At 38.8% G+C, this 23,330-nt stretch overlaps 2 protein-coding genes across 2 annotated transcripts; one reads left to right on the plus strand and one right to left on the minus strand.

Annotated features, from left to right (window-relative positions):
- The first annotated feature begins 1,401 nt into the window (after positions 1-1,401).
- bet1 (Bet1 golgi vesicular membrane trafficking protein) lies at positions 1,402-4,326 on the plus strand. The gene is made up of 4 exons (XM_080863889.1): positions 1,402-1,550; positions 1,709-1,815; positions 1,992-2,048; positions 3,311-4,326. Exons 1-4 carry the CDS (start codon positions 1,532-1,534, stop codon positions 3,464-3,466), a joined length of 339 nt encoding a protein of 112 aa, XP_080720015.1. The 5' UTR covers positions 1,402-1,531; the 3' UTR covers positions 3,467-4,326.
- LOC308385116 (putative acyl-CoA dehydrogenase 6) lies at positions 4,121-22,934 on the minus strand. The gene is made up of 9 exons (XM_080863888.1): positions 22,711-22,934; positions 14,099-14,219; positions 9,039-9,168; positions 8,109-8,215; positions 7,815-7,982; positions 7,446-7,619; positions 6,884-7,045; positions 5,310-5,460; positions 4,121-4,491 (listed from the first exon to the last, which is right to left on the minus strand). The coding sequence occupies exons 1-9, from the start codon at positions 22,912-22,914 to the stop codon at positions 4,401-4,403; spliced, it is 1,308 nt and encodes a 435-aa protein (XP_080720014.1). The 5' UTR covers positions 22,915-22,934; the 3' UTR covers positions 4,121-4,400.
- Between the last annotated feature and the right edge of the window lie 396 nt (positions 22,935-23,330).

The raw sequence follows: 23,330 nt of genomic DNA on the forward strand, positions 1-23,330 counted from the left end.
TTGAGGCACACAGACTAAAGCCTGATGTGGATATACTTACTTATGAGAAAAGCTTCCCTTTGTTAGTGGGTTTGTCAAATTTTAAAGTGAGTTACATAGCCTTTGAAAATTTCCCTGCAGGGATACACACTTGACGATATGCTTTAGAGCACCACGTCAAATATGTGACTCGGACGGCAGTACTAGCCTTCCAAAGGCTCCAATTTGTCCCACTGGATGTCTTTGGAAATTGTGAAAACTGCAGTGAAATAATTACATTTTTAAATAAAATACACTGCTTTTCGTTTTATTTTGTCAGCTTTACTACACACGAGTAAAGAAAGTCCACATATTAAAGTTTTGTGCTCTTCAAAGCAATCTTGTATACGGAATGAGAACAGAAAAAAGAACATGTTTTTTTGGAAATCGCAATTATTTTTAATGAAGATTTCTCAAATTGTTCATCCGTTAAATGAAAAGAATAATTTAACAAAGAAAACCCAAAACAATACCTTCTGTCGTCTGGAAAATATCAAGGGGAATTGAGTAAGTGGTGTCTTTCTCTGATGCTTGTGCTTTCTTAAGTACTTCTTGACAGCTAAAGAATGGAAACAGTTTAGATGGGTGTTGTTTTATGCAGAGGTTTTACTGGTCTGGCCCACGTGAGATCAAACTGGGCTGTATGGTATGGCCCATGACATAAAGTAAGTTTGACAACCCCACTGTGGACACACTGTAGGGTACACAGACAAATTAACATCAGACTATTTTTGTGTGGGCCTTTCAAGTTGTATTCTATAACATATGTGCAACCCTGTTACTGAAACCTATTCAGTGTGGAAAATAAAAAGACAAAACAGGGAATTACTTGACAATAAAAACATTATAAAAAAATAAGTGACATGATTTAGGCAATTACTAACACCATGTATAGTATAAAGGTCAGACCTATATGACATATTTTGTATTTTTCCAATGTTTTCTTATAAGATTGAGTGTCACTCTAACAATTACACTACATTTACTACATTTATATTCCATTTCAACTGCCAACTAACAGTGATTTGCAACACTGTACATAAAAGAAATGTATAGAAAAAAACATCACAAACATATAAATATTATTAAACAACATGTTATTTTTCCTGAGTATTTATTTGTCACACCTTGAAAAGTTAAGGTAGATTTTGAAAGTTGCATAAATTAATCTAAATTAATTATTATTGTAATGTATTGAAACTGAATGGATATTCAGTATGACAGTAACAGGGTTGCACAAGGCATACATACATTACATAATGAGCAATTTATATATATTTTTTTGAAACTGATTTAATAGTAATTATATTTGAAGCTCATATACAAGCTCACATACGGTTTTCCTTTTTACTCGTTTTTCTCCATTTGTCCTCGTCGGCCGCCGTAGGGTGTCGTGGCGTTTGTGTTGTGAGCAGACGTGCTACAGTTACCGGATCAATCAGAAGTCGAACTTCCTTCTTATTTTGTCTTTTAACATAAACCATTGGACAGTGTTAGCTTCGGTCGGGTCAAAATGAGGCGCGCCGGACTGGGTAAGAAACAAACAATTAAACCAAAGCTTCTCTTTTCTCATACGTAGCATTTGTTGCTAACTAAAGCTAGCTTATGTTAACAAATGTTTGTTGTTTGGTACTCTGAGTACTCTGTTGTTCATGAACGCTTCATTAATGCTTAATGTATTTTAATACAGGTGAAGGAGGCTCTGGGAACTATGTGGCTAGTGGATATAGTGTATACGAGGAAGAAAATGAACACCTACAGGAGGGACTCAGGGCTAAAGTCAACGCTTTAAAAAGTGTAAGTAACTGCTGATTACGAGCGTTTTGTTGTTATGTTTAACAGTCAGTAAATATTGCAGCAAAGAGTTTAATATAAATGACTCAACGGTTTCTGTATGTACTCAAAATGTAACCTAATTTCTTCAATTACTGTGTTTTACAAGTCACGTAATCATAATGAATTGATTTTTACAGCTCTCCATTGACATTGGCACAGAAGTCAAATACCAGAACACAATGCTGGACGATATGGTGAGTTTTACTTTGGAGTACGCTGGACCACTTGCTGCTACAGCAAAAAATAAATAAAAAAGAAGCAACATTTAGTGTTGTCTGAGGTTGGTAGGGAGCTATTTTTTTCTGCTTTATGTGTTGTTTTATGTTGTCAAATCAAATCAAATCACTTTTATTATCACATCACATGTGCAGGTACATTGGTACAGCACATGTGAGTGAAATTCTTGTGTGCGAGCTTCACAAGCAACAGAGTTGTGAAAAATACAATAATGTAAACAAGCAAAATACAAGAATGGCTACATCTGAAACTAATAAATATATGTACAATATATAATAGTATATGTATTCCTGGATGTGTATACTAAATATTTTTCTGTGTGTGTGTGTGTACACATATTTTACAAATTAAATAGAGTAAACAATAAATAAAATATATAAAAATATACAAAGTTGAGACATGTGCAAAAATGTGGCATTACTGTACAGTATGGAGTGCATAATGTTAAAGTTCCAGTAGTGAAGGTGAGGTGTCTATGACGTGTTCAGCAGTCTGATGGCCTGGTGGAAGAAGCTGTCTCTCAGTCTGCTGGTACGGGACCGGATGCTGCAGAACCTCCTTCCTGATGGAAGTAGTCTGAACAGTTTATGGCTGGGGTGACTGGAGTCCTTGATGATCCTCCCCGCTTTCCTCAGGCAGCGCTTCCTGTAGATGTCTTGGAGGGAGGGAAGCTCACCTCCAATTATCTGTTCAGAGCACCGCACTACTCGGTTTGACTTATTGGTCAGAAGTCACTAAGAAACCCCTCAAAACTAAAGAATTTGAGTAAATGATTCAGATACCATCACTGTAAACTTCAGAAATGTCTCCTAGCACTTGGATATTGTTCTCCGCTGGACTTCTGTAATCATGTAGTCAGGGTGGCTGTAGCTCAGGAGGTGGAGCAGGTCATCTACTAATCAGAAGGTTGGTGGCTTGATCCCTGGCTCCCCCTGGTCCGCATGCCAAATATCCTTGGACAAGATATTAACCCTAAGTTAATGCATCATTCTGACCCATCCATTGGAGTATGAATGTTTGTGAATGTTGGTTTGTAAGCACTTGAAATCATAGAAGAAAGTGCTTGTGTGAATGGGTGGATTTCGCATATTGTGTTAGATGGCAGAAAATGTCGATAACAAATCGACTAACCCTACCTGGCGTTGAATACTCAAGAGTAGAAAGGTGCTATATAAGAATCAGTCTATTTACCACTTTTCTTCTCTGCATCTCACTTTAGGACACAGACTTTGACTCCACGGGCGGCCTGCTTGGTGCCACCATCGGCAGAGTGAAGAAGCTGTCCCGGGGCAGTCAGACCAAACTGCTGTGCTACATGCTGCTCTTCTGCTTTTTCGTCTTCTTTGTCCTGTACTGGTTTATCAGGTTGAGGTGATAGGAGGATCTTATTGGACTTTGCTCTTCCAGTTTGTGCTTCAATGACACATCTGAACCAGACCAGGATAATAAAGAGAAAAGGCAGGGATGTGGTTTTTTTTTTGTTTTTGTTTTTTTTAAAGTCATTACACTTTAATATGTGCCACAGTGTCAGGCTTTCAAACAATGACTCGAGAAAAAGTGTAGAAAGGCCTACCAATGCTTTTTAAAGGAGTACTAAAAAGTATAAGTGGTTTAGGACAATGTCTGAGAAAATCAATAATCACAGGAAATGTAGTGCATACTGTATGCATAGATGAAGCAGACAATATCAGTATTTACGGTGTTTATACTTAATATCTGACCAGTTAACCTGGATTGAGAAGAGCATGATTTATGACTGTAGACGATACGGCAGTGTCGAGAACTGTAATCCTCAGCAATCAGCTGAGTTCAACTTGAACAAGTTATAGAATGATCTGCATAATCTAGTGTATGCGCTAGATTATGACATTCTATTGTCATAAGACGACCACACGTGTGACAGTAGTGTACGTCATTGTTTCATCTTTATTGTAAAAATATTAATGTAAATAAACAAATTTTATGCTCTGGATTAGCTGGTGTAACTTCATGCTGTTGGATGTGCTGAAATGTCTTCAGTGCGAAAATCTCAAACATAAAACAATTTTTATTAAAGAACATTATTTTTCTTAATTCTAAACAATAATTACATAAGTAACAAATTACATACAACCAAAACTGCATTGTTGCACGTGTGTACAGACAAGGAAGGGGGGGGGGGGCTTCATTATTCTGTGTGATTGACCGTATGAGGATGTCTTTATGACCACATACAGTATTGTTAAAAAGGCAAAATCTCCTCATCTGAGTAACTGATCAAAGTGCACAAATCAGAAGTGATTTTCCCACTGGGGTTAGCGTTGATTACATCACTTGCCAGGTAGTGTGTCCATGTACTTGCAGATGATTCCCAGCATTACCTCATCAGCTCCTGCACCAATTGACATTAACCTGGAATCCCTGCAGAGAAGGAAAATTTCTTGTTTGTTTTTTTCTGTCACAATTACAAACAGGAAGCTGCATGTAAGTCATTTAAATGACCCAAAGTTCAGTCACTTTTGGTTACACAATCCGGTTGCATTATTTGCCCTGTCACTAGATGTCAGCATCGTGCAAAACAAAGACTTAGGAATCTGAAACTAAGTGTTACTTGATTAAGCACTAAATAACTGAACGGGGCCTCAGAAGTTTTCAAACATTCCGTAAAAGTTGCTTCTGTTCATCTGGTTGTAGCGTTTTCAGTGGGAGAAATGTTTCGTGACTCATTCAAGGGACTTCTTCAGTCTCCGCTGACTGCAGGTTTCCCCGACCTTATAAACAGAACATTTGCATAATGATTTAATATCATTTTTGGGATGTCCTTACCTGGATGATTGAGCATGCATCGAGAATTTTCAAGCATTATTAATAAAGTGAAGCCAATCATGTTTGCAATTTTAACATTAATTATTAAGAAATCACATTAAATCATAAATGATATACATTAACTATTATATTTAAACAATAAACAATAATATACATTAATCAGAAGGCTTAATTAAAGACCTGCAACAAAACTGAATGCTGGTGCCATAGAAATAATATATCCTAACAAAGTGCATACAGTAGCTGCTGAGTCATGGATTTGGGTTAGATATAATATTTTTTTTCTGTTTTGCAGAGAGTAGTAACTTGTGGCTACCTGGTTACGTTGCATTTTTATCATTTTCAGATGACAATAAGGAAATCCAGATTAGTTACGTTAGAGTGAGCGTGTCTCATGCCTCATTTCATCTTACCTGTAAAATCGGCTGACTAGCACATCACTGGTGTAGCCCATCCCTCCCCAGTACTGGAGACAGCTGTCGCCCACTTCTCTGGCAAGGCGTCCCCCCTTTAATTTGGCCATGGATGCCAGCTTGGTGACATCGTTGCCTTTAATATACAGCGCTGCAGAGGGAAAACAAAGGATAGCCACGAGCCGGGAAGAGTGTAAAAAATGTCCAGGTGGACAGAATGAAAAGAGGAAAACAGACAATAAAACAAATGTGTTTCAGTTTCAGATGCGTCTGGCTCTGATTCAATGTTTTGCCCCATTCAGGCCTTTTCCCAGTGCAACTGATCAGTGCCTCTATTGTAGGAACCCTCTAGAGGAACATGTGTGAGCCGCATGATTTCTCCTGTTTCAGCGTCTAAAAAAAAAAAGGATTTGTGTGTCTGTGTGTGCGCTTAAACACCTGCACCAAACAGTCGCAGGGAGCTCTGCTTTCTGGGCAAGCAAATTTTGACTTGAACTGTTCCCAGTCTGATGAATTCACCCAAAGCTACTGGCCACTGAGGGGGTTTTAAACTGAGAGACAAATCACAAGAGCTTGGACAGCGACCCCACGGATGCAGACATGCATTCGTATTATAAAGATGGCCATGTGAAGCACTTGGACTGCATTCTGGCAGAGCTGGGCATGTGCCAGAATGCAGCCACTGCTGTCCACTAAGCTTCATGCACTCTCAACCTGCTATTATACAAACCCAATTCCAAAAAAAGTTGAGAAACTTTTTTGGAATTGGGTTTGTCTGGTTCGTTCCAAGGCGGAGGCACAAATCTCTCGGGGGGTTGCATCACAAAGGACATCCGGGGTAAAAACCTGCCAAATCAAGTATGTGGAGCTCTGGGTTCTGTGGTGAGCCCTTGTAGGGAGCAGATGAAAGTAGCTTTCTTTCATAAAAAAAAGATGGCAGGATCTGACTGTGACATCACGTACTTGTCTTTCAGAAATGCATAAAGAAACATTTAAAAAAATCAGTTAAGAAAATACAAAACAGAAAATACTACTTAGCATATTAAAATTGGAAATAAGCACGTTAATAAACAGAATGCAAAATTAAGCTAAAACGCAAATGAATAGGAAAACGTCACATCATATCTGTGCTTACATTTATTAAAATCTTTAATAATACTGTGATACCTTTAATGGTATATTATTATATATCATATCGTTTAAGCACTTCTATAGAAAATGCCATTAATCATATTCTTTCCTGCTGGTAAGCTGATCATTTTCCAGTGGACATCCATGGGGATTCACTCACTCTTGGAGTTGGCTGCTTGAAGCCAAACATAATAAAGCTCCTTTGCACAGTACTTTATGCTTTCAGAGTGCAGTTTCTAAAATAAAATAATAATAAAATGTCATTGTGGTACACTAGTCCAAGGTTTTCTTATTAGTAATGCAAACATACAGCTATCACATTTCCTGCGTCTTCCATATATCCTACTGCTCTGAACTTAGGACTAATTAAAAGTCACCCAGGTGCCTACATTACTGAGCTAATATTAGCATGTAGCTTTATGTTGTCTATTAAGTGAAACTACCTGTAGCACGGTAGAGGAGAGAGCGGAGCAGCTCGACCTCTGTCTGCAGCTCAGCCAACCTGAAGTGAACTGCCTGGTGATGAAGGACGGGATGCTTGAAGATCTTCCTCTGCCGTGTGTACTGGATGGTCTCCTGAATGACGTTGTCCATAGTGGTCAAGACTGGAGGTGACACGGGATTATTTTTAACACCTCCGCTAAAATGTGTTATCTACCTTTGCTGAAGACACTCTGGTTTGGATCAACCAAGCCAGACAGGCTAACATGAGCATCAGATCCAGTAAAAACAGCACAAATAGTTTCTTACGCATTCTGCCCAAGGCAACATTGATTCAAATCAAAAGCAAACAACTGCTTTACAAATTACTAGAACTATGTGTCCTGAGCTCCTCATTTATCTGAAAACTAAACGTGAAACTGAAATAGAGCATAAACTGCGCAAACTTCCAGTAAAATCCGTAGGAGGCTGATGTGGGGGAGAATGGGTGAAAGTAAACTTTAGATGACATCATATCCTTGGAGTAATAAGTAAGATAAGCTTCACTGAGTAAAGTCCACTTACTATTGGCCACTGCCCAAAGCCTCTCTTCCTGGAACTGAAGCATCTGATAGGTAAAGCCCATGCCTTCTTGGCCGATAACATTCTTACAGGGCACGTGAACGTCATCGAAAAACACTTCGGCTGTGTCAGATGACCACATACCCAGTTTATCAATCTTTCGGGCGATGTGCACTCCTACGGTGGAACAGACAGGAAACAGAAAGAACGTCAACATGCAATACAATATAATAAGTTGTTTTAGGGCGCAAAATTAAACAATCTATGTGCTTTCCAAAAACAGGCGCAATCGTGAACTTGGAAATGAATCACAGATAGTGGATTTCTGCAGAAAATGTCTTTTGCCAACTAAAACAAATCGACTAACCCTACCTGGCAAGTTCATGGGTAGACATATGAGTGATTTGTTCTTATGTGGGGGCCCGTCACTGGTGTTGGCGAGGAGACACATCCAGTCAGCCTGGGTACCGTTGGTGGTCCACATCTTTCCCCCATTGATCACATACTCATCACCTTTCCTCACTGCCTTGGTCTTGATACCTGAAAAGTGGTTGAGTGTTCAGAAAACTGGGGTTTAAATGGAAACCTCAGATTAAAAGACTAGACATGAACCCTTAGTGGAAATTAAAGATACTGGAGAAGAAGAAGATATAATATTAAACGCACTCGAAACATCAGAGCCAGCTCCAACCTCACTCACTCCAAGGCAGGCCACTTTGTCCCCACTGATGGAGGGAAGGAGGAACTCCTTCTTAAGCTCGTCCGAACCAAACCTGCAAACACAAACACACAATGACTATGTGACGCCGTCTCTTTGTTTTTCCATCTGTTGTTTTATTTTCTACCAGTATTTTTAGGACAGTGTCAAATGAGAGTTTCGTCAAACTCGTGTAACTGTGGCAGATCGTGTGCTTTAAAAAAAACACTGCCATGTTTGAGGCAATTACAGCTCCAGTGGGAGTGAGCTCACACGGTATCACTCCCACTCATCTGCAGCTCTTTTATACTACTTAAACCTCATCGCAGGTGAGAGTAGATCCTCTAATTAAGCTCCCGAGACTCTGACTGTCTGTTTCACTGAATTTTTGTCTTGTGTCACCAAGAGTTAAAGTAAAGGGATATCACGTAACAAGCCAAGGTCCTGTATGCTTGGTAACAGTTTGCTTCACACCAAATGGGCAAAACAAAGTATTACCAAGCATATTAATTAACATACAGCTTAGGGAGTGTAACTCTGATCAATGGCTGCTCACTAGAGGTATTTACTAGTTTAATAATAGTAAAAATATAAGAAAACTGTTTTACATGTTACATAAAAGAAGGAACGATTGACTAAAAGAAATCAAAAAAAATAATGCCGTTCACACAGTTCATGTACTTTTCCATAAATCTAAGTGTTTTCTATCTTTGATCTAAAGATTATTGACAAAAAGTTACTACGATATTATCCACAGTTTTGACAGGAGTTTTATTTTCTCTGTTCCCGTGTGACCATCCTCCCCACTGCAGGGAATTAGTTACAAAAGCAAGCAAAGCACCAACGTTCGTTGTAAGAATGGATTCAGAGAATGTGACGCTAGGTTTGCAGGCTTGTACCTGGCCAGTGCCGGAGTCGTCATGTCAGTTTGTACCCCGATGGCCATGGGGATTCCTCCACAGCGGATGTTGCCCAGCTCCTCTGCCACTGCTGCACTGAAGCTGAAGTCGAGGCCCAAGCCTCCATATTCTGCACAAGACAAAACACATTTAACGCTTCAGCGCATTGTGTGTATTCATGAGTATCACTATTTTAGTCATTTAAACTTAAGAAAAACAAATGTGGATCCTTACTGCGAAGCACAAAGAGGCAGAAAGAATGGCTTACAAATCCTTTCCTGTGTCACTTCCATCTATCCTCTATCTCTAAAATCACCACGCTCACACATGCACGCGCAATATACGCCGGTATACATACATAACATTGTGATCTGTTGGCACTGGAGCATGCACTCAGATTAATTAAAGGGTGTTATGATTAACGGTGCTATCTGTAATTATGTGTAAAAAGCACTGCTGGGGGATCAGTAGCTCATGTGTTCTACTACCATCTCTAATCGGATCTTGATCTCTTCAACAACCCATTTGCAAAAAAGAAGTAAAGAAACCAAAAACTGATGTCTATTTTCTTCCATTGTGGCAGTGGGGATACTTCCAAAGAGCAAAGGTCTGTAATCGAGCTGAATGCTGTATAATAAACGTGTTTAAAACACACATTTATGTCAGTTGTCCTCACCAAGACCCATCCCTTATCTTTATTTTGCCTTTTATCCTCAATTAAAATGAAGCACCTGGTGTTATATTATATATTTAATGCGAAAGGACCAATTTCTATCTGTTACTCATGGAAGCAGGAAGCTGATGTACCCGCATTTATAATGAATTTTCTCTCAGCTTGGTTTGGCAAACAAATCCTGTCAAAAGAAAAAACACAATGAAGATAAACTGTCATTCTGCAGTACAAAAATATATATAAATAATTTAAAAAATCCCTCAATTATCATGCTGGTCAAGCAGATTTAACCTGACAGTTATTCGTTTAGGACAAATATCCTGATGATAATGACCAGACAGTCAAATGTAAGAAGACTAAGCATTCGTGAATGTTCGATGCTGTTTTCTCATTACTAAATACAGCACAGCAGCCGCTGAATGATGGATACCAGCACTGACTGACAATGAATAATTATGAGTGAATTTACCACACAGAGGCTGCCAACTCAAGAAAAGTGGTTTCATATCACCTGCCAGACTAGTTGGGGAATAATGGAAAGCGCAGTCTGTCAGAACGTCGAAGACGGACAGCGAATAACAGAAAGAGTCAAATAAATTGGGACAGAGAAAAGGGAAAATATATAGGGACAAGCAAACAAGGGAGTGGGGGAGCCAAAAATAAGAGGAAACAGGTGCAGCTGTGCAGAGATAAGTCCCTGAGCCCTGGAAACCCTGCAGCGGTTAATGTGAACGAAGGGAAGCACCGAGGTTTATCCCACTTTAAACAAAACAGCAGGCTGTCTGGTTGAACAAGCAAGCAGAAGAAAAACAAAGCAAAATCCTGTCACAAATGTCAAACCCATACACATATGTCTGCTCAGGGAAGCAGATGTTCCTCGCTATAGGCTCCCATAGGGTGGAGCGCCACGTGAAGGAGAAACACAAGGATGAAGAATCTGGGGATTGAAGGTGCAGCACAGAGACACTGCAGCGATGATGGGTGTAACACACTGTTATTTCTTTTATTTCTCTGAACTTAATATTGATATGAGGAACCCGATAATAAAACAGGTCACTTGTCCCTGGATAGGAAAGATGAATCACCATCATAAGCCCTTCTGCAATACTGTCCTGTAATAACTATTACAATGGACACAGGTGCCACTGTGCTGCTTTGTCGAGTCGCGAACGCGTGCATCATTATCGTCCTCATTACAGTGTCACGTCATATTAAAACCAATATGCTAATGTTTCTGGACAGAAAAACCTTCTGTAAGGTATTCATCAAAGTATAGGCGAAGAGAAAAAGTGAGAGAAAAGTAACACCCTGGACATACGAGTCTCACCGAAAGGTTACTCCTTTCAAATCCTGCACGAAAAACACTCAGTGGAAGGGGAAAACGCGCGGGCTGCCAGGTTCTATCTGTCAGGCAGGACACAAGGCCATTTCCACTGTACGGTCAGCAGATACCTCTCTGTCAGGGAAAAGGAAAATAGTCAGTGAGCCAAGGGTCATCCTCTTCTTCTTCCTCAACGTGGCTGCCTTGGGAAAACTTCCTGTTCTCGTGTTTTGAAAGGTTAAAATGTCTTTCCTTGTGCAGGGAGAAAGAGCAGAAAGTAAGTCTTCTGACTGCACACGGGGGGATTTTCTTTATGGCTTTTATTGATTCCTATTTTTAAAAAAACTGAGAATATGAGATTCAAGCCCTGCCTTAGATCTATTTAGTCAACAGTGTGTAATGCTTCTTAAATGTTAAGCTACCACTGTCACTACTGCATTTAAATAATATTCTTTAATTCCTATTTTAGGCTTCCTGTTAGAGTGATTTGACATTTTCCTGCACAGCCCTTTAAAACCTACAGTTTGTAATGTCAACACCAACTGCGGAAAACTAACGAAAATGGTGTCACAACATTTCAACAGTTCATGCAAATCTTTTAGTGACTGCTTTATATTTACTACGCATAAGATACCTTTCAGTTGTTTGCTGTGCAGAGTTTTGTTCCCGTGCATTGAGGAACAAGCTGCCCGATCGCAACACACTTTCACATTTTTACTACAAATATATGTTTTTGCAATGACTGACTCTTTGCTATGTACTTCTGAAGAGTTGTATTGCACTGTATTTAGCTTAAGCGCTTTTCTCATCAAGGGCAAACACGTCTCTCTTTCACTTGATGAATAACATCTAAATTAAACAGACTCCTAAATCCCTTTTTCCCATTCCTGTAATCCAAGCGTCGGAATCAATTAACACAATACAGAACTGTGTGAGAGTCTGCTTCATTAGTCGGCAGCTTATTGTAGTTTTTCTGACAGCATGCATTTTCACAGAGTGGAATCGTTGATCTTTTTTCCGTTATTATTAAAAGATATTCAGCAAGACGAATGAGTAAAGGTGTAAAATGCATTGTTTGTGCAGAAAACAGATGTCAGCCATGTTTCCTGGGGGATTTTAAAGAGATGCACACTCCACAGACTGAAAACAATTATATGATACGTCATGATGTCTGTGCAAATGAGGAGCTAATACCCCTTACATGACACAAAAGCAGAAAATCACTGCGTTGTGGTGACAGTGTGCGTAGTTAAGCATGCTTTTTCAGTTTTAATCATTTCTGAATTTAATTAACTCTCTGCAGCACCTCGAGGAGTCATGAAGCAGTCACTGTGGTAAGACAAACTGGGCAGGAGTATCCTTTTCTCTTTATTGCAGGAGAAAGCAATATTGATGTTAGCACCACTCCAACTATATGCTGCACAGCAAGAATACATTTTCGACCATGCCAGTTTGATGCCCTTAACAACTGTCATTTAATGACTGTTGCTGACGCTGTAGTTTCAAATGGCATCTCTTAAGCATGTTTCTTGCACCATACGTGATTGCAGTTAATCTACAACCTGATCATACAGTGTGTCTTCTCACTGCGAGGATTCTCCGCTCTAATCTTGTCAACTAATGCTTAATGCTTGTGTAGTCAGCACATTTTAATTCCCTCACCCTCCCTTCTCTCTGACCTACAGGCTTGTGGTGCAAACGTCTCACTGTCCAACAATGTTGCTCACATGCTTTTCTTCTATTCGCCGTCAAATGTCAGAAAACGAACGAGATCTCGAATATGCCAAAAAAGACCAGACGTGGCTAATTAATTTAGAGAAACTGACCTTATACTGTGGGAGTAATGCAATACACTAGACATAAAACATCTGCTTTTGATTATCAAACACTTCCCATAAGTCTCGCTTCATATTCATAATGGTGCACATAGAACACATAGAACCGCACACATTTCGTGGTCCTGTACTGTAAATTTCTCACTGCCTCCCACCATCTCAGCGACGACCCAGCTGGATATACATCTGGAAAAAAGGATAGTCAGTTTCAGACAGCTGTAGTGGGATGCTGCTGTGACACCAGCACCCATCATCACAGTGGGAACGTTTGTAAGCCCGACTCATAATGAATGGCTGTCAGAAGCAGAGAAAAGCAAACGGACCATGAATTCAGCTGTGAAAGAGATGTGCTGCATGTTTGCTGAAGCAGAAATGGTCAAAATGGGCAGATGGCGGAGGATTCCTCGGTTTGGAGTGCACTGTGGGATAATGTTAGCTATGTTACAAATTCATCATGGGGTTTTTGCAATGGCAAGATAAACAGCTTGACCAAGCAGCATTTATCATGTAGACTGAGGCCTGGATGATTAATCAGTCTTCACGTCTGCATGGATTACCAACGGGAAAGAGCAAGAAATATAAATGGACAAAAGTCTGCGTCGCGACATGCCCTCTAATACTGCCAAAGTCATTCTTGTGTAATAAATACACATATTGCAAACATAAGCCGAGCACCGATTGCCTTTATACTTTTAAGGTCAATATAAAGAAAATAGGAAGCAAGTAAAAACCACGCCAGTTTGTTTTTTTTAGCACTTTGCGTGCTTAGAGAAAGTCATTCTTTCATCTTTTTATTATTATTCATTTCCTAAAAATACCCTCGTGTGTAAGACACAACAAAAAAGCAAAATGCTGCACTAAATTTGGCACCTTCGTGCGACGGCTATTATAGCTTAGATCTCGCCGTAGAAAACAAGCTTTCTCCAAAATAAAGGCTTCTGAGGCTTTTGATGAAACAAAGCCTTTCCTTATCCCTCTCCTCCTAACAATGCATGAACCCCACCAGATAATTAAACTCGTCGTTTATCAAAATCACAGGTGTTGGAACCCATCCCAGCATACACTGCAAGTCTCTAAGAGATCTAACAACAATGCAGATGGTTTCATTTCACTCATGTGCCATTCCATGCCAAACCTCACAAAAAACACGAGTGAGGACTGGACACTATCCTAGAAACTGATATTAGAAGGGTTTACTGCATTACCCGAAAGATAATATTAGGTGTCTTACCAACTGGTTTGTTGACTCCTAGAAATCCTGCATTTCCTAAGATCTTGAAGAGCTTGTGGGCTGGAAACTTCCCTTCTGCTTCCCATTGATCGACGTAAGGGTTGATCTCCTGGTCGATGAGCTATGGCACAAACACCACAGAAGAGAGGTATGATGTTGTATCTGTACTTCTACTTTACGGTGCACATGAAATCTTTATATCTGTTTCTTTGAATTTTAAGCATTTGTTTTGTTTTGCATTCATTTCTTCCTTGTTGTTGTAACCATCATGTGATTCTAACAACAGCTGACAGCCCTGCTCTTTTGTCTCCTGTGTCATAAGACCTAAAGGACATGAGAGTGGGAAAGCACTTAAAATGATTTTTATATATAGTCGGCTTCCTGCTGTGTAGTGCACATATATTCTAAAATCTACGTAACCTACTTCAAGCAGACAGAAACAGAAGGTATCACATATCAATGAATAGAAAAAGTATTATATGGTTGGCCCACAATCATGATGAATATGGCGACAGCATGAAAGGCATGCTATTCTCAACATGTATATGCTATCAGTGCACGCTTGCGTTTTGAGGGCTTATGCTGAGCACTTTTGTACTGATGCAGCTGGAAGCTAATATTGTGCAGATCTTTAGTATGCACTGAATGCCAATATTTTAATGACTCAGTGTTCTCCCCCATCATTTTGTTCTTGGCACTGCAGGAAAAACCTCCAAAGTAATATTTAGATCAGCATGCAAAACTAAATCTCAGTGCTGAAACCCATACCAATGGCATTCTTTTTGGGTTAGCAGCCACTCCATGTACTCAGCCACAAAGCCCGGGATACAGCTGCCTCAAAATGAAGGATGACTGTGGCATGTTTTATGATTCTAGAGTGGAACGAAAAAGCTGTAAAGCTTGCATCTGTGGTCAACGGACAACTTTCATAATCTAAGAGGTAAAATGATGACTTGTTGAGGTACATGCTAACATATCATATATATACATACATACACACACACAAAAGTGAGCCTAGCTTCATGCTATTTTTTTAAACTAAACTTAACTAAATAATGATTTATATGCGAAGAACAAATGTTTTGTGGTCATCTTGAAACTCAAATTTACATAATATCCATCAACACTGAGAGCAGCTTTTGCTTTTGTCTCCTGAATCCAAATGAAAGCTGCAGTGTCCTCTAACAGTGTTTTCTGAGTCATCAAAGTGTCTGTAGTGAGTATAGACCAGGTTGCACCCTAGTTTTTCAAGCAGACTGTGAAATCATTGAACTCTGGTGCCATGATTCATTTCAAGCACCTGGAAGTGGTCCCCAGATGGTGAAGCACCAATGAACTCAAATACTTCCCAGAGAATAGCTACATCCATAGTGTGGGTTACAGTTCATCTGGTACCATGTTTGTCAGTTTCTGAAACAATTCTCCCTCACACAGCAGGTCTAACAGAACATCAACATCTTCTGCAAAATAACCTCAGCATCAAGTGCTGCCAGGCAAGCGAATCAATTAACACGTAAACACAGAAAATAAAAACTTATGTGGTGTAACTGTACCCGTCCATTTTTTAATGTTTCTAAAAATCCACTGAGGCATCTTCACTTGCTATTTGTTAATAAGCTTTCTTTAATGGGCCATGTTTTCAACAGAGCCATGACTATTTGCTCCTTCACTGTTTCTCTGCTATGTACTGTATGGTGGAAAAAGCCAATAAAAAGTAATGATTAAAAAAAAAGACATATTAGGTAGAAATGGGAATAATTAGATTCAAGTCTCGGCCAATAAAACTGAGCTCTGAGAAGTCAAAACTATTGGATTATTTCTTTGTGTTTCTTTGATTAAATGTTCAGTATTAAAGCGTTCAGAAGTTGTTGTTTTTTTCAGGATTGGAAAAAGTCACGCACACGGTCATTCTCAGCTGCCAAAACACCCAAACCCAAACCTGCCAACTACTGAACAAGCCAAAAGCAACATTCTGGGTGAGAAATAAAGAAAACACGACCATCATCATTTCACCGTACAGAACAGAAAACAGACGATACCTTTAACACTGATACAGTGCGCATACCTGGGCTGTACTCTTTTAAAAAAGGCTCACTTACAGAACTTTTCAACACAAGAACCAACATTTAAAAAAAGGAAGCACTAGTTCTTTTTAACGTTCAGAACCTGCGGAGGGAAAGGGAGTGTCCATTTGTCGCTGGAAAGGGAAACATAAATGTCATCTGGGAGCAACCCAATTCTTACGAAGGTTATTGTGTAGTCCCTTTGCAACATAACAGAAGAATTTCACATCACTGACCTGACATGTAGTTAGGTCAGGTCACAAACATTGCAACAAAAAGTCTTACTAAATGTCCAATTTGGAGAAAAAGTCTTGAAAGAGTCTAAAGTCAATGGAAGTTTTAAAAAAAAACGAGGTGAAGGTGCATGAAAATCCCTGACTCATTATTAAATGGGAACAAAAATAATAATAACAGATGACTCATTCTTGCTTTTGACCTTCTGAAGGGGTATTTTTTCTTCTTGCGCCTTGACATACATCATAATTGAATGTCATACAATTGGGGCTGCCACAAATGATTTTTTTGATAGTCGACTAGTCACCAATTATTTTTGCGATTAGTCGACTAATCAGATCATGCATCCATTGGACATAAAACGTATAGATTATTGCACCAGCATGCATCTGCTCTTATATAACCATCATTAGCTTACAGCTTGAAGTGTTTAAGGTATGTGCTAACTAAAAATAAAGACAAGATGATAGTTTATTAAATTTTAATGACATCTGCAGATTGTTTCGGTGAAGTTTAATAAACTCAGCCGTCTGCTCCTTGCTATCTAAAATATAACGGGACACCGGAGTATATTCTCGAGCATCTCACACTTCTGATAATCAGTTGTCTGCTTGACGTTTATTCAGCTGTGTAAAAAATATAACTTTAATCTCAGCCAAACCGATTTACTCAGGTACAAATAAAATACTAAAAAAAAGCCAAACAATAACATTTTTAAGTTATCTAAGTGACTTATATATCATGTTTAACCTGAGTAGCGAAAGATGGCGGTGGGTTGAAAACATTTGCCGGGAGTCCGGTCTTCTCACGGGCTCTAGTGAGCCTTGCCCCCGGCTAGCTATCGAGCTAGTGGGTAACAGACGTCTCCGAAAACGTCAGAGCTCTTTTGAAAATATGTGGCTTGATAAACTGAGCAGATATTTGAGGTTTACACAGCTACATTCTCGCCTGAAAATATGCTAAACTTTATTTTGTGACCCAGAAAGAATAATAAGAGTAATATTAAAACAACTATCTGCCGCCATTGTTGACAACTGCGCTGGGCCGCGCTATGAATTCTGGGACACAGCTTCTTCTTCTTCGGGGTTTAACGGCAGCTGGCATCCTTGTACATGCAGTGCTGCCATCTTCTGTTTCAGTCCGTTATTACACTCTTAAATACTACTACTTATCCCTGTGTCTTTTGGGATCTTACAAAGCTTCAAACGACGCGTCGACTACTAAAACAGTCGTCGACGATTTTAATAGTCGACTAATCGTGACTAGTCGACTAATCGTGGCAGCCCTACATACAATGCAGCCCATATCAAAAAAATCATTGTATTTTCATAATACTGTTATTGTTGATCATAATGAATTCAAAACTTATCAATACATCCGGCAAATTACTTTGATTAAGTGTGACAAACCTTGAAGCCTATGAGCAATCTGTCTATCTTTCTGCTGCTTAATTAATATTCAGAGTGCAAAATGTAAAATTATCCTCTATGCAAAACATCAAATATATTAATAACAGACTACGTATCACGGGCTTTTAAGGTAACTGTAAGTAAACATTTTTCTTCAACCAGCTGTATCAGCTAATTATAATGCCATTTCTATCCTTCATTTTTTTCAAATGCTTATTATTATTATTAGAAGACATTGAATATATGTTCATTGCTATGCAGATGACACTCTATATTTGACTCTATATGAAGCCAGATGACACAAATCAAATCCAAATTCCAAATTCAGACAAAAAAGGGTTTTTATAATGGGTCCTAAAGACATCCTAAACATGGTGACTAACCTGATACTAACTCTCGATGACATCACCTTGGCCTCCAGTAGAACTTTAAGAAATTAGTCATTTTTTCACCAGGATATGTCTGTCAGAGCACATGTTAAACAAATATGAAGGACTTGCCTTCTTTTATTAGATCACAGAGACCATATTTCTCCCATACTGACATTCTCATTGGCTCCCTGTTAAATCCAGAATTCAATTTAAAATCTTTCTCCTTACATACAAGGTCTTGAATAAACAGGCCCTATATTAGTGTGCCTTTTGTCCCATCTCTCTCCCAGTAGGTCTCAACAGACACTGCCCCTCCCTGAGCCTGCCAGGGTTTCTTCCTGTTAAAAGGGTGTTTTTCCTCCACACTTTTGCCATGATCTTGCTTATAGTAGGCTGTCTGATTGTTTGTGTTTCTGTTTAATATTGTATTAATATTACCTTACAATATAAAGTACCACGTAGATAGGAAATAAATGTAAAAATTGACCAATTTTACAAGACAAAAATAGAAAATAAAAAAGCCTTACTTCTTACATAAAACAATAAAAGACATTACAGGCCAATCACCTTCATTGTTGTTGTGTAATATCTCAGAAATATTTGTATTTGTTGACCTGTCAGAAATTCCCGTCTGACAGGTCAATGTGAGTAGTCTCTTCCTATAATTTTTTGCTAATTTTATCTGTTAAAGCACTTGAACTTCCAGGCACTGAAGATGTAGTCATTCTAATTCTGAAAACTAATTTCCCGGCAAGATTCTAAGATGTAAACGAACCCACTCGTATTAAATTAGTTGTGGAAACATTGGCGTTGTGAGCGTCTAACCTTCAGCAGTAACAAAAGGATTTCCTAAAACCCCGTTTGACACCTCTAAACAAAGACAGTACGGCTCTTTTAATAAACTGCTCCCCCTTGAGTTCCCTTTCCAGCACTTCCAACTTATTGTCCTGTATTTCCTTTTAATTTTTATAAACCCTTCCCAGTTTTCCCAGTACTATTTTATTTTTGACCTTCTGGCATCCTTAAAAGGTTTAGTCAGACAATAAACTTCCTTCTATTTACTACAACAGCTTTGCCTTAAATTAAGCTCTTATTGTTATTTTTTCAGACTTTGTTGCCAATGTCACTATAGTAATAGAAATTCTAAATGAGTCAGACTAATTACTAATGGTTCTTATCATTTTTTTTAATACCATCATTTGGAGCTACTAATATTTAGGCCCTTAAAAACCCAAAGCTTTGAATGCCAGGAAGCACAAACTGTAACAAAGGGACAAAAAACCCAGAAATCTCTGATAAGGAAGGCCAATACATAATTGTATTGGCATCAAAATGAATCCAAGACACCCGAGGCCCTTTAAATTATCTCAGTTAAAATGTAAAACCCTCACTTAATGTGTCTTTACAACCTACCCTTGCTTAAGCAAAGAGCAAAACAGTCCATCTCACCTTCTCTGCCTGGCCTTTTAGACAAACTTAGCAAATAGAAACAAACTAAATCAAATCAACAATCCAAAGTTCAGGTCTTCTGTACAAGAGAATATTTCAGGGGCTTGTCACTGAAAATATAAAACTGGACTCACAAACAGATTCTCCCCCATCACACAGCTGTGACTGTTAGTTTTCAACAACCTCAATAATAATTCTGAAAATGCCAGTGTTGGGTTTATCTAGGCACAAACCCCGCTGGAACACGAGACCAACTAACTGCACAACAAAACAAGGCAAGACAGAGCTCTTTGTCTTTGTGGCTCGCGAGGTTAGTCAGTCAAAGTTGAGGAAAAGATTCCTTCACCTGAACTCAACCAACTTCAACTGATTCCTTTGGCTACTAGGGGTGGGGGAAAAAATCGATACTATGTAGTATCGTGATATTTTGTTTGCTAATAATGTATCGATACAGGGACAGCAGAAATCAATATTTTGTTACAAAAAAGGTTTTTGTGCTCAGAGCATGTTGATCCTTTTTCTGAGCAAGAATCCTGACATTCCTTCACTGTCCAAATGTGTTTAACTTGTTTTTTGGCAGCAATAAACATGACAGTTTACTTCTTTTAATTTAAGACATGTTTTATTTTAATTAAGTTTAAAACTTTTTTATTTAATGTAAAATTATATTTTGTTTTAATTTACTTTCAAATTCTTCAGTTGCTGAAGGGGCTGCATAGTTTTCATATTGCATAGTTCAGAATAGCTATAATTGTACCAGATGGTTGCATTCAGTTAAATTGGGACTAAACTGTAATACAAACCGTTCAGTTTGTCAACAATAAAACTGACTGAAATGAGAGAAAGACTGAGTGTGAGACTTTGATATTAGATAAAATGAATATTGATAAAGTTTACCTTTATGTACAGAATCTGAATATCGCAAAATATTTTAAAAAATTGCAATAATATCGCATCGTGCGTTAAGTATTGTGATAATATCGTATCGTCGGATGTATGGTGATTCCCACCTCTATTGGCTACATCACTTTTTATTGTCAGCAAGCAATCATTCTTGAATATGCAATTACAAATACTTTCTTAAGTATTCTTAAGCAACATCACTGTCTGTGTTGTGTGTGTGTGTGTGTGTGTGTGTGTGTGTGTGTGTGTGTGTGTGTGTGTGTGTGTGTGTGTGTTTCCAGCCATACATAGACATACGAATTTCAATGAACTTAAACTGTATGCAGAAGTAAGCGTCTTGCTAAACTATAAGACATGACCTGCAACAGGTCATGTCTCAAAGACATATTTAAAGGTGTGAACTCTCGAACTTTTAAGAAAATGGAACAGTGTGGTTTCAAAAGCTATAATGGAACTATAACGTCGAGACTGCTTCCGCTCATCTCATGGTACACAAGTGCACACAGACTCTTATCAGACCTAATAAGGATAGGATACTTTATCAGCATACAAATGATTAAATAAGCATAAATGACAATCTTAAATGATTAATTCTGACAGCCAGCCTCTATAGCCAGAGGAAGAACACCAGCTCTGGCTCCTAGATAAGTGATACGCACTATTTGATTCCCAGCCAACTATTTATTTGATACAAACAAAAATGTGGTCTGTTTAGGCTAAAGTACATTGGCCTGATTACCTGTTTAATGTGAAGGCCATGACCCACTCATTACTCCAATCACCATCAGTATTTATCTAGACACAAAAATAAACCACCAACAAACCAACTGATATCAGGCATTTGGGGACTTGTCCCCTCAAACAATGGTTTCATTGTGACCCCAAATGTGACTTAAGTCAGAGCACAGTCATAACTGTCCTTCAAAGAGGGCTAATGGTGAAAAACATAGACTTCACCTCTAATATCCTATATAAATAACTTTTAAATGTGCTCTTACTACTTTATTGTTTTATATTTATCAATGTGCACACGAGCACGCCACACCACAGCTTCTGATTATTCATTTAACAAATAAACATGCACATCAAAACCTTCCGTTTCCTTAAACAGCTCCTTGAATATAACAAATCTGAACGGACACATATAAACATGCTGTGCATGTTGGCGAGAGCATGGCTGACATTAATTAGCAGGATGTGGGAGTGCACGGTAGGTCATGAATCCATACAAGCTGGTGTTGTGCCAAAAAGTAATTTACTGTATATGCCAAAAGTCTTCTGCAAGTATTTAAACTATGGAAAATGAGTTGTTGGCCTATAATTTGTCAAACATGTCGTTTGTGAATGATATCAAGTCAATTTGTGCAACAATGAACAACTTCTGGTCACAAGGTAGAAGCTGCAATCATTTTTTTAGCAAAGAGACTTTCATATATCCTTTGCTTATCCAGGTAAAAGCACTCACTGAGATTAAAAATGTTTTTTTCAAGAGAAATCGACCAAGAGGGCAGCAGAAATTGCAAAAAGTACAACATAACATTTCTATAAAGATATTTCAAGTGGCCAAAAAGGACTGTATTGCTTGCACTAGAACACTAAGTAGGTACATTAACGCGGTCTCTTGCAAAAGAACGTGGCTTATTGCAAAAACAGTTATTTCTTTATAACACATATAACCTATTAGTAGTTCCTGTTAACTACAACCTATTTACCAACATGAGCAAAGATATTAGACATTAAAAAAAAACCACATGGAAACACCGGAAATCACCTTTTGACACAACCCCGGCGGCTGTGTTCGTCACTGTAAACAGAGTAGCCTTAGCCAACCTGGCGTTCTGCCTTGTTCTTCTTCTGTCCTTCAAAACATGCATTATTTGCGGACACATAAAATAACACTACTTTTCAAATGTAGCGGTAACAAGCACTAAAAAGCTGGACCTAAACACTGGCGCCTGATTCCTTTGTGTGGGCATGAAGAGCAGACAGGAGACGTCAACGCAGCTTAGCGGAGGAGCAAGCTAGCACTGACCTCTCACCTACTTTTACTTTACTGCCCCCCGCGCTCATTTTAGGGTCATGTTAGGGAGAATAACACTGCTGTTGCAACTGTCTCTTCGCTAAAAACATGCTGTGTTTTCGTTGTTGTCTCAAAACTTCCTGGTGTTAGCAGTCCTGCATACCTTTCTGAGGGACTCCTTTAATGCAAAGTGCTCTTGTGTGTAGATTAAGTGGTCGGCCGCAGTCTCTGGGGCACTGGACTTTACTTGTTTAGATGACACTTTCTCAGTCAACGAGCGGGCACCAACACCCAGTGAAGTTAACTTGTAAAAATGACGGCTTCTGACCAGCACGTTTAAACGCAGGGCTCCTTCGCGCAGCGCCATCTCTGTTGACAACAATATGTACGTGTGTGCGCATGCGCTGGTAGGAAGTTCTCACTGGGTCAAATATTAACCCAGTGGGAAAGTAAAATATTAGCAGAGCTTGACTTCCCACCATTATTGGGGGGAAATTTTGTCATAAAATATATCGTAAATTGGGTACCCTGGTGTGTAAATAATTACTCTATCACCAGCAAGCATTGAAAGTAGCCATGTAAGTTATCTAACGTTGTTACATTGTTACTATCATCAATGTAATAGCAAGATTTACTATCGCTTTTGGCTGTGGGTTTTGTTTTTAAAGTATTTTGAGCCCAAATGCAATTGATTTTTATTTTCATTATGGATTAATTTTACTAATAATTATGCTGTCTGACAGAAAGCGTGTTAAAGCATGTTGCAGAATAGGAAAGAAATGA

The sequence above is a fragment of the Rhamphochromis sp. 'chilingali' genome (assembly GCF_963969265.1).
Source record: "Rhamphochromis sp. 'chilingali' genome assembly, chromosome: 17".
In the NCBI taxonomy this organism is placed as follows: domain Eukaryota; kingdom Metazoa; phylum Chordata; class Actinopteri; order Cichliformes; family Cichlidae; genus Rhamphochromis; species Rhamphochromis sp. 'chilingali'.